This window comes from Arachis hypogaea, chromosome 10, assembly GCF_003086295.3.
Source record: "Arachis hypogaea cultivar Tifrunner chromosome 10, arahy.Tifrunner.gnm2.J5K5, whole genome shotgun sequence".
Classification (NCBI taxonomy): Eukaryota; Viridiplantae; Streptophyta; class Magnoliopsida; order Fabales; family Fabaceae; genus Arachis; species Arachis hypogaea.
The window spans coordinates 91,118,393-91,131,333 of NC_092045.1; the positions used below are offsets into that span (position 1 = coordinate 91,118,393).

Sequence of the window (12,941 nt, forward strand, 5' to 3'; positions counted from 1 at the left end):
TTCTTCCTACTCTTATGTTTCAAATCACTTAGTGTATCAAAATTCGAAATTTTCTTAACTAAAGAACAAACATAAGGTGGTCCTTTCTTTAATTAAGCCAAATCGATTTCCGCTTCGAAATTAAATTCCTCACTCGAGGATTTCATTGCAACATACGACACCTTCTCTTTTCGAGAAAAAAAAATTCTTTTCAATTTTCTCTCATTTTGATATTTCTCCTTTTCTTTCCTAAGAGTTTCAACCTGGCGTATCCTTTTAGCCAAATGGGTCAAATCAGATATGTTGACATTAAACAACTTTCGACGCATATAAAATCTAGCCCCATTGTTGCCATCTTTACTACTTCACTCTCAGGGAGAGATACATAACATCGACTTTGAGCATTTTTGAAATGAATTATGTAATCATCAATTGTTTCTCCATCATCACATTTTAAAGCCACCAAGTTGGTAACTGTTACGTTTAATTCTCCTCTATAAATTGAGAGTGAAAAGCACTTTCCAACTATGTCCAAGTTGTCATCGAATTAGGCCTGAGATTCAAAAACCAAGTAAATGCATTCTTCGTTAACGAAAAAAGAAAGAACTTCATTTTCAAATTCTTATCATTAGCCAAATTGCCTATCTCAACCAAATATTGAGCAATATACTCAATCGTTGATTCACCAACTTCTCCAGGAAATTTTGTGACTATTTTAGGATTTTTTTTTACCCCTTAAGGCACTTCTGCCATTTGAACAGCAGTAAGAAAAGCACAGAAAAAATATAGTTGATTCATAAAACCCACATTGAATCCAACTCTATTGAGCACATTCTCGATAATTCTCGTGATCTGATAACGTTTACCACCTTGATTGATTCGCAATCGAGCCAACACATCATCAGTATTTTGGCCACGACGAACCGTTCGAGGATTTTCCTTGTCCATGAGTACATCATTGTTTTCATTTTTAAATAAATTTTCAATGTCCTCATAATTTCCTCCCATATTCTCCTATCACCCTCATCATAATCGATAATTCAAACGATCTGCTCTACTTATCTAGAAAACGCTTAAACTTTGTCTCACGATCTGCCATTATAGGGTTCAAGATTATAGTCATTTGTTGGGTTAAGTAGTTAACCAAATCATGATGAATTTCATCGACATGTTGTCGAAATGCTGCCATCGAATTGGAAGCATTCAATGTAGACCCACATAATAATCTCGAGAGTACTCGGGATTTTGTTGTAACGGTTGAACATTATTCGCCCCAACTGTGCTTCCAAATTGAATTGGAGGAGCAAAACCACCTATTGGTGGTGTGTAACCTCGAGGAAGGTCATAAGGAGGCCAACCAGCAGTTATTAAAAGTTGAGTTTGTAATGTGTTACCATGTGAGTGTGTATTACACCCATTATTTCTTGTTTGTGAACTAGTAACCACCACACTTTTATTCAACACATTTTTTTCCGGACGTGAAGTAACATTCGTCGAGGATTGTGCAACTACTGGCACAGTGTCACTTGCAGATGAACCACCATTAATATTCAAAACTTCGTCTGCCATGAGTACAATTCTTTCACTTCTTAATTGCATACATTATGTGACACACTTAAATTTTCAAACTATCCCACCAAGCGTGCCAATTTGTTTTATCGATTTTTAGCAAATCGAAAGTGGTTTGATATCTAGTGGTCTAGGAGCGAAACATACTTCTTTATGAGTACCAGTTTTCTAAAGTGCATCAAAGGACCTTTTCGATTGAACAAAACTAAAGAAAATCTGAAAGATAAACAAAATAAATCTTGAAAATAAATTGACTGAATTTGAAATAAATTGCATTGAATTTAAATGAAACAGGAGAATGCTTTCGATTATATCAAAGGATTTTTGAAATTGAAAATAAAGTACTGAAACGTAAATTAAACAAGAAAACTAAATGTTGCTCGAAAGATAAATTTGCAAGAAAAGTAAAGGTTCCAGAAAATGTAAATGAAAATTTAAAAACGTAGAATGAAGCTTACAGAAAAATGACTCGAATACAGACTCAGAAAGTCTCTGGGATGTAAGTGTGCTTGTATGTTTTTCTAAAGCAAAGTTCCAACCTTTTTTTCATCAATCTTTCATCTATTTTTAAAAAATTCTGACCAATCAGATTCAAGAATAACTTCAACGCATGTTAGTCTTTGAATAACCATTCTCGCTCTCTATGTGTAACGTGTGTAATCGCAAAAATCATCTTTGAATAACCTTTCTTCCTCAACTGAGTGCATCGACTAGTTCCTATTTCTCATTCCTCGACAAATCTTTCTCGATATAATCCTTCATTCTTCGAAATAGAAATCCATTATATTTCGAGTTCGGTATTTCTCGAAACAAAATATTTTCGATCAACACATAGATATCATTTTATTATAATATATATTTTTTTAAAATTTTTTGCCGCACACCTGCATAATACCGCCACCAAAAAGACAAAATTTGGGATAGGCAAATTAAATAGATCAGAAGTTGTTCCAAATGGACAACAAGGATACAGAGTTCTTGAAATATTCATCAAATATATATATTTTAGGACGGCCAACCTAGCCGAGGAATCATATATATAGCCATAGGTTATGGTTTTACAGCTATATGCCCAATTACACACATACCAATTCATAAGTAGAATAATGCTTCAAAATCAACCCTAAACCCTAAACCCTAAACCCTAAACCCTAAACCCAAAATCAAGCCTTAATATTCAATATGAATGACGAACATTATCATCGTTTGCTCCTCTTTATAATGGTAGTGATCGTATCCGCTGCGCCTAACCTACAATCTTGTGATGGTAGGCGCAACGTATCTTATTTATTTTTTAAATTCAGTCCTTTTTTTTCTTTTAAACTTTTCAATATCATTATTCCCTTGATTAACATTTCAGGTGGAAAGATAATGATGGAATACATTGGAGCAACAGGGGCACAAGTAACATTCAATTCAGTTCCAATAGAAGAAGGGATTGATTTCCATTTCATTCTTGGGTTCGCCATTGATGCAGACGCTTCCGGCAATGCCCAAAACGGAAAGTTTTCAGCATATTGGGCTGAATCGTTGACACCGGAATCTGTTGCAGCCATTAAGGCACGCCATACCAATGTCAAAGTCTTGGCTAGCCTCTCTGGTTGGAGTTTGCACGACAAAGTCCTACGTTGGTATGACCCAAAAGACACGCACCTATGGATTTCAAATGCATTCTCATCTCTAAGGTCTTTAGCACTCACTTACCACCTTGATGGCATAGACATTGACTATGAAGTTTTCCCAAGAAATAAAAACTATACTAGTTTTGCTTATTGTGTTGGTGAGCTCATAACTCTTCTGAAGAAACATAGTGTTATTTCTGTGGCCACTATTGCTCCCTATCACCTAACTGTTGAAGCCTATATGGAACTCTTCAAAGGTTACAATAATGTTATTGATTATGTTAACCATCAATTCTATACCGACAAAGTTTTGACTCCTCAAAGGTACTTAGAAGATTTTAATATTCGAGTAACGCAATTTGATAGGAATAAGTTGCTTCCTAGCTATGAAGTCAATGGAAGGGGTATTCAAGGGGATGCATTTTTTGGAACTCTGAATTTGTTGCGAGAAAATGGATTTGAGGTTGGAGGCATTATGATCTTCTCTGCCGATGCATCTTCTTCCAACAACTATTACTATGAGAGAAGATCACAAGCATTTTTGCTCAACTCTACCGCTACATGAAGGATAAAATAAAGAAAAAGTTGAGTTATATATTTATGCCTGCGGACCAAAGGAAAGATCATGAGTTCCATGATTGAGAGACATTAGTTTAGGCCAATTCTCCTGTTTTTTAAAAGGGAGCTACTCAGATAAATAAAGACGTCTAAAACGTCAATTTTTAAAGATGTTTTATAGTAATTAAAATTTAATACATATAATCGAATAAACCGTATTATAGAAAATGACTAAAATACTCATATATATATATATATATATATATATATAATTATTTTCTATTAAAAAATAATATTAATTTAGACCGATTTAAGATTTGATTCACTATTTTTTCAGTTAAATTAATTTGTTTGGCCTAATTTTACCAAAAATAACACGATTTAATTGATTATATGTATTAAATTTTAATTACTAAAAAATATCTTTAAAAAAAGATATTTTAGACGCCTTTATCTAATTGGTTCCTTTTTTAAAACCATACCGGAATTGTAGAATTTAGTCTTGATATATGACTTTAGAAAAATTAAAGTTGTTAATGTGTAATCTATCAGTATATGTATATATTAGACAATTAATTTTTAACACTTTAGACAACACTATTAGTTTAATAGATTTAGCTAAAGACACCTTATAGTGTTAAATGTAAAAAAACTTATAGTGAAAAATTAAAATTTTTAAACTTTCAAAGTATATAATGTATAAAAACTAGAATTTTTTTAAAAATACTAATCTCTTCACTAATATGCTTAAAACACTTAATTTGTTCATAAAAACCATTATTAGTACCCAGTAGAATGTTCTTAATTCAATTATTCATGCCCATTATTTATTAATTCACGATTCGCCAAGGACATGATTAACATGACACTACTACACATATAATACTAAAACATGATGTGCGCCTTTTGATCATTTCTGAAACTCAAGAAGAGACATGAAAGGATCAACATAGAAGGCACGGCAAGAAGAGAAGCCAGCAAAATTGGCAAGATCTTTGAATTGTTGTTCGGTTCTCTGCTTCCCCTTAGGATTGTACATAGTCATGTTGTACACGTCAGCACCAAGCAATGTCCTTGTTCTTTGACTTTCATCCGTTGACTCTGGCAGCACGGGCTCAACAACAATCAATTTCCCTCCATTTGGAAGTGCCTTGTAACAATTCTCAAACACCTTCCTGGTATCCTCGTCCGTCGATGTTGTAACTAGCCACTGAAACATTTGATGTATATGTATTGAAATTTTCTCATGTAACTATTTTAAGTTAAAATTGAATCTAGGAATATTTGTTTGTAAGACTGAAATTGAGAGAGTGAGAAAGACCTTTAAGAATATAGCATCTCCATTGGGAACAAATTCATGGGCGTCACCACCTACATGGATTATTCCTAAAATGCACAACGGGACACACATGTTAATTAACTAGTCACAACATTGTTTTTTTATTAATGTGTCATATTTTTACCCCATTTTTTTTAAAAAACTAATTATCCAAATGCCATTACTAGAACACAAACACCCCAATCCGATTTGAATATAGATGAAGCCATGTCCATAACTAAAAATGAAATAGGAACAAGAGAACCTGGAAGAGGTGGTGCATGAGCAACGACATGGGGCAAATCGAAGTTGATGCCCTTACGGATATTAGGGTACCTTTGCATAATCATTTCTAAACAATCACCATAGTTGCCACCAACATCAACCAATGATTCAACACCATTGAATCCATCATAGTTCTCTAGCATTTCCCTCATGAATGGTACGGACACACTACGCATGGCCTTGCCAAACAAGTTTATCATATTCGGCCGTTTCGAGTAGTAGCTCATCGCTCCGTCGCCGTTAGCCTTCTTGAACGGCACCGTTGTTGGATCCTCCACTGCCTCCGCCACGAATGGCCAAGTATTTATCAAAGCATCCTATAATGCCATGCATAATTGCATATTCCCAAAATGGTACATATTTATTTTATTAAATGTGGTTATAACAACATTAAGCGATATTATGTCGATGTAAAATTATATATGTGAAGGGAAAAAATTCTGAAAAAATAATGATACTTTTCGTTAGATTAATGTTAGAGAATCCCATTTTTTTAGTTCTTCTTTTTAAAATTATTTTATTTATTTTAAATTTGAAATTATACTCTAAATCTTTTAAATAATAAAAAAAATTTAAATGAAGAAAAAACTAATATTAACCAACCAAAAATTACTTCTCATGTTCTTAAATCAACTATGCTATGCATCTCATGTTCTTAAATCAACTATGCTATGCATGCACTAAACCAATTATCAAAGTTTATTATCAATATAAAATATATATTAAAATATAAAAATACATTAAATTAAACCACATATATAAATATACAAATATATTACTGATTTTAGTAATTAATTTTAGAATACAAATAACATTTTTATTTCTTTATTAACTCTTCAAATTTTGGTACAATAAGAATTTATGTTTTCTGGCAGATATACATTAGTATTTCTTGATAAAATAACTAGTACTCTGTCAGGCACTAACAAGTCTCTATCAAGTAATAGTTAGTATAATTAAAAAAAATTGCACATAAAATGCTGCTAAAAATTTAAATATAACATTATTGATTATTCATTTTTATTATCAATTTTTTATCAATATTAAATATTTTTAAAATTATTTTATTTATTTTAAATTTAAATCTTAAATTATAAATTAATAATTTTAAATTCTATTTTATTTTAAATTATAATTTTAAATTTTAAAATTAATTAATTATTAAAAAGAATTTCTTTTACCTTTTCTTTTATTTTTTAAATATATAATGGAAGACAGAACGCAATGTGTGGATGATATCACACACGTGCAGTATCATCATATCATACATTGTAAATTTGCCCGTGACTATCGACGCATAAACTTATAAATATCTTAATATTATATTTAAAAATTTTAAATATTTAAAAAAAATAAAACTCGAGCACAGCAAATTTTATATAAAATTAATAACTAAAAATTATTAAATAAAAATTTAATTAAATCATTCAAATTGTATAAAATTTCCTGCATCTGACTTTTTATCTTTCAAAAATATATTTTTTTTCGAAAAATCCCATCTAAACACACCCTCAATGGTGGTAATCAAAAGTTTTAACATCAATAATAAAGTAATTAAGGGGCAAAAAAGATAATTTAAAAAACAAACCTCATGATGTTGGAGCATGTAATAGGCATAGGATAGACCTTCATCATCATCAACAAGGGTTTTACCAATGTCAGTTAGGGTGTACTTCCTCTCACCATTTGGGTTGAGATGCTCAACAAAGATGTTAAAGCTTGTGAGCAAGCGAAGCATGCGTTGAAGATTGTGTGGATCAGCGCTACCATGGGGATGCACACGTGTGATAATTTCCGAAGCGGAGAGAGGAGTGTTGGAACCTTCTTGCCAAATGGTTTGAGGAACTTTCAGTTTGATTATGGCTACCAGTGACATAGGAACACTAATCATGTGTGCCAATTCGAAAATTGCGAGTCTTTCTTTACTTTGAGACTCTGGTTTCGTAACACCACCATTTGGCAACTCCATTATTATTGATTTGAGGATTTCTTTTTCTTCTTTATCTCTCACTTTCTCTTTCCCCAAAATTCAAAGGAATTTTATTATTTTGTGATATATATACTGTTAAAGGAAAAAAACAACTTAGGATAATGCTTTTTATAGATTGAAAAATTGTTGTGGTTTTCTATACACATCACATCGACCGCTCACGCCTGGCAGCCCTGCATTGATTCGCAAAAAATATTTTTTATTTTTATTTTTTAAATATAATTTTTATTTTTATTTTTTTATATCTTAAAAAATACGATTGAATTTTAAAAAATAAATCGTTTTTAAACGTTGAAAATAAAAAATATATTTAATTAATTTATTTCTAAAATATAAAATTATATTTCAATTAAATATACAATTTTAGTTATTTAATATTTTTATAAAGATAATAATTTATTTTTATACAGATGAAATAAATTATTATCTTAACATAATTAATTGTATTCATGTAGATATATAATACATTAATATATATGTAAAATAAACTCATGCGAAATATATTTTCAAATAATAAATAGTATCTGATTATGATTTCTTTACCAAACCAAAATCATTGAAATCAATAAATGGTTAACATTAAAATAAGACTTACCATTTTCGTGAAGGAGAATTTCTTGCATTAAATACTAAATGGTTAAAGCCCACTGTATAATAAGTTTCTTAGTAATTTTTTTTTTTGGAAAAGTATAGGAAAATAACATAAATCAGCCAATTTTTTAAATAATTTTATTTAATAATTAATTTTAAATCTTTTAAAGAGCAATGCTAAGAGCCAGTAACTTTTGTGATTGGTAGCCATGAAATAGCCATCAATGATGATTTAATGGTGTGAGATTGGTGTGAGATTTCATCCAATGATTTACCTTTTTCTGCTGGTTACATGCTGGCCAAAATTTAATAAAATTGCTGCCTCCTAGAATTTTCTTTTTTTAAATTCAAAATTAAAATAATTAAAAACTGATTAAAGAAACTCTAATTACAAACCGTAGAAACCTTTCCTTTCTCTCACACTCTCCTAGCCGCAGAGGAATCCTTCCCCATCTCTCCCACTCCCACTCCCACTCTCACTCCCACAGCCGCGCTGTACACACTCTCCTCCATTATCATCGTCACCGAACTACCCAGCGTGAAACCCTCTCTGTCCTCCTCAACCACACCAATCCTCTTCTCCTCTCTCGGCAAACCAGACATTCGCACTAGTTTCTGCTTCGTCGCCGCCACAATCCCAGGGCCGCCGAACCCTAGCTCCGGCCCCTCTCTCTGTGCCACCCTGTATCACTCTCCAACATTGAACCCAGAGAATAGCCGAAGGTCCCTGAGCTCAGCCAAGCTTCAACACAACAGAGGACAACCCCTGTTCCTCCTCTTTCGAATGAGTTTGGAGACGCACTCTGGCTGTCTCCACCACCGCTGCAACCTCCACCTTTTTCCTAATTTCTTACTCTTTTATTCTCTGTAGGTTTTGAACAAACTCAATTTTTAATTCTTTTATTTTAGTTTAATTTAGTTTAGTTTTTATTAGAATTTTAGTTTTAATTTTCAATCAATTTCATTATTAGTTCAGCTTAGTCTTTTACTTTCTTTTAGTGGAAATAGGTTGTTTGATAGGATTAGCTTAGGTTATTAGGTTTTGAAAAGTGTTTGGATTGAATTGTATTGCTGGAAATTGCTGCTGATTCATTTGAGATGAAAGCGCTGAAATTGTTGATTTGATATAATTGTTGCTGGAATTATTTGAAAATAGTTAATTATATTCATAATTTGATGTTTTGTGCTGAATTAATGGAGAATTTGCTGTTGAGTTTGTGTGAAAATTGTTTGATTGTATGGAGATTCACTGTTTTACTGCCCATTTTCACGAATATGTTGCTGAAACTATTGGGTTAATTGTGTGATTGTGTTGAGAAACTGCTGACAATTTTGTTGAGAAATTGAAAATATTCTGAGTTTACTGACTGTTTTGTTGAAAAATTGCTGCTGAAAATGTTTGGAACTATCCTGAGTTTGCTGATTGAATTGATGGAATATGCTGCTGAATTCATTTGAACTGGTTTAATTGACTTTCTATTGAATTAATGGAGGAATTGTTGCTGGCATAGTTTGAATATTATTGGGTTGTGTAGAGATTTTCAGTTTTATTGCCGTTTTGCTAGAGTTGTTAAGATTATTTGATCCTGTTAATCCACTATGTTTTAGCCGATTTTGCGAAAATATGATTGCTGAATTAATTGGATTATGCTTGAGTATTGCCGTTAATCCACTAGTTATACTCCATCATGCTTTTATGTTTCTTAGATTTGAATTTCATTTGGTTTGGATTGACTGATTTGTTTGCTAAATTTTATTTAGGTTTAATTACAATTTCATTTTTGCTGATTCATTGTTGTTGGATATCATTACTGAAAAGTGATGGGAAGGATGTTGCAGTGAAGATTTTGAAAAAGAACCATGTACAAAGAAAAAAATTCAAATGACTATCAAGCTAGTGAAGAGTCCGATAGATCCATCAGCATAAAAAATATTTAGTACATCAGAAAGTGTAAAAAAATAATGGCCTTGATCCCATTAAATTTGTCATAGCCTTAATGCCAATTCTATTGACAATTTCAGTATGTTTGTTATTATTTCAAATTCCAGAAGCAAATCGAATGAAGCTTGTATTCTTGTATGGAATTAATCTTTTTACTATGTTGTTGTTAAAGTATTTTAGAGAGTTTTTCTTTTATCACTGTCTTTGTAAGTTACCAAGCTATCATACAAATAATGATGGCTATTACTTATATGAATACAGGTACATAAACAGAAATTTTTCTTCTTCAAAACTATTGGACATTTAAGAAACAAATACAAATAGATTATAGAAGTAATTTTGGATGGTGTATTTTAAGCTATTGGACATTTGTATATGAGAACTTAAAAATACAAGATTGATAAAAAGAATTTTATGATGGAAAACGAGACTGATTATACTACATTCTTAGTGTGATAGCTTTAAAAATGAAACCAACATGGCATATTGCTTGGGAAGGAGGTGAAGGAATTTAGAGGCATTTATAACTGCTACACAAGGAAATTTGGAAAATATATAAAGTAACATCTATTTAGTATGAAAAAGGAACATCCTGATGCTTGACAGAAGTAACATCCACTTAGATCTTTGTAAAAATAATCAGATACCTACATGGAGAAATATACTTAGTAAGATTTAAAAAAAAGGTCATGTAATTCTTAAAGAAATACAGTCTTCGACATCTACAACACAAGAAAACTTGAAAAATGTGAAAACTTGAAAAATGTATAAAGTAATATCCATTTAGTATGAAAAAGGAACATCCTGATACTTAACAGAAGTAACATCCACTTAGATCTATACAAAAATAACCAAGTATCTACATGGAGAAACATGCCGAGTAGGATTTAAAAAGAAAAGGCCATACAATTCTTAACAAAATACAGACATCTACAACTACAACACAAGAAAACTCAAAAAATGTATAAAGTAACATCCATTTAGTAAGCAAAAAGAACATCCTGATGTTTGACAGAAGTAACATCCACTTATCATGAATTTTCTAGGTATCCTTTTTCTTTTGTGGTATGATCTTAAAAACTCCATGTCTTCTGCAATGGATGGCGAAGAAGGAAAAAAGAAAGAGAAAGATAAGTTCTATAGCCGAATCCACATGTGTGTGTGTCTTGATGGTGGCGCGCGATAGTCAGCGGTAAGGCTTTTCAGCAACATAAATTAGGTAATTTTGTAATCTGTAAAGATCTTTGGGTTAGACTTCACACAAGCAAAACTTTCAATACAATTCCACGGAAATATATATAATAACCATACATTGTCGCCATAAAAAACTTACTGAAATCCACCAATTCAAGTAAGGAACAATAGTATTAAAAACAAGTGGTATACACTATTTGAATGGGATAGAGTTTTAATTTTTATAGACAAAACCATCCATTATCTAATGACAGCAACATCCAATATCTAGTTACATGCAATCCCTGTTCGTGCTACAATTTTAAATGCGCATATTCAGAACACCTCTAAATTTAATTAATATTACAACATTCAGCAATTCAGAAAAATTAAACGCCCAAATCACCCTTACAAAACAAAAAGCTTGTCTAAAGCGTGCATGCAAAATTTGCCAATTCAGAGAACAAACAGCAGTGCAAAAAACAAACTAAATCATCAACTTTTTGAATTGGAAAGAACAAAATTTTCTTTTAAAAAAAATCTATACAATCTATAATATAGGGTTTGAAAAAAGAAACAGATATATTCAAACGCGGTAAAAGCAGAAACAGGAGACTCACGGTGGGAGGGTAGCGGCACAGCGGTGGGCAGCACCGCAAGGAGAAAGATCGGCAACGACGGTGGGCACAGACGTCGCTCAGAACGCGCATGGAGGAGCCGACAAAGACGACGCCTAGAACTGGGTGGAGGCGGCGGGTTGGTCGGCGTGGTGTTGGCGAGGACGCAGAGGTCGATTGACATGGTGGCAGCGACGTTGAACGGAACGGAGCTTGTGAATGGCAGCGTTGGCAGTGGAAGGCTCGGTACTGGTGGCCGTTCTACGTTGGCGGAGACTGTAAACCCCGGTTAAATTAGTAAATAATTAGTCAATAAATTAGTTTTTAATAAAGAGACTTAGAAATGTGAATATTATATCAAATTAAGATAGAGCTCATTGAAACGAGAATTTTGACACCAATTTCGAAGAAATCGGTCCAAAATTAGACCGAATAGGCCAGACCGATTGAACCGGGTCCAAATCGGGCTGTTGGTCCAACCGGACCAGCCCTTTTAAATGAGCCGAAAGCCCTTTCTTCCTCATTTCACCAGCAATCAGCGTGAAATGCATCCAGGGATGAGAAAACGTTCACTAACCCTTACGCCACTTTTCAAAATCCCGTAACTTCTCCGTCCGAGCTCCAATCGCCGCACCGTTTGCGGCCACGCGTTCACCGCGTCGAACTCTACGTTTCTACCGGAACAATTTCACTGGTAACTTATTTAATCACTTCCAGCCCTCTTTTCCTCCAATTTTCGAATTTTTAATGGAAATGTTGAATTTCTTTGATTTCTGATGTTTTAGGATCCAATTAGCTTGAGGAAAACGTTTACTCTTGCTTATGTGAAGCTTGGGTAAGGTGATGATATGATAATTCTATTTTATTTTCTTTGAATTTGAGCTTTGAGTATTAAATTGGATATATATGTGTTATGAATGTGTATTAGGTTGTGAATAAATAATTGGAGCTTGAAATTGTGAATATTGAACTTGAGGAAGCTTGGTTTTAAATAATTTACTTCGGTCGTTTCGTGGAAATCGTCCAAGGTATGGTTTAGGTTTCTTGCATTTAATATATAATATTCTGTGAAAACTTAGGCTAGATGACCATAGGATAAGTTGGAATGCAGGTGTATGTTTAATGTTTAGTAATTTGTCGATGAATATATTTGGTTGAAGTTTATTGGATAATTAGTTATTAATTTTGGATGGTGAATGTTGTTATGTTAATTTGGAGAGAATTATGGTTGAATGTTATTGTTGATGAACATGGCTGGTTTGGTGCTTGTTGATTAATTAATAATTTGGTAAATTAT

The 12,941-nt window shown here is 32.5% G+C and overlaps 2 protein-coding genes across 2 annotated transcripts; one reads left to right on the plus strand and one right to left on the minus strand.

Annotated features, from left to right (window-relative positions):
- Positions 1-2,605: 2,605 nt before the first annotated feature.
- LOC112718291 (chitinase 2-like) lies at positions 2,606-3,897 on the plus strand. Its single transcript, XM_025770097.3, has one exon. It carries the CDS (start codon positions 2,731-2,733, stop codon positions 3,733-3,735), a length of 1,005 nt encoding a protein of 334 aa, XP_025625882.1. The 5' UTR covers positions 2,606-2,730; the 3' UTR covers positions 3,736-3,897.
- Positions 3,898-4,488: 591 nt separating this feature from the next.
- Positions 4,489-7,538, minus strand: LOC112715903 (nicotinate N-methyltransferase 1). The gene is made up of 4 exons (XM_025767724.3): positions 6,920-7,538; positions 5,312-5,648; positions 5,050-5,114; positions 4,489-4,938 (listed from the first exon to the last, which is right to left on the minus strand). Exons 1-4 carry the CDS (start codon positions 7,298-7,300, stop codon positions 4,639-4,641), a joined length of 1,083 nt encoding a protein of 360 aa, XP_025623509.1. The 5' UTR covers positions 7,301-7,538; the 3' UTR covers positions 4,489-4,638.
- Positions 7,539-12,941: the final 5,403 nt, after the last annotated feature.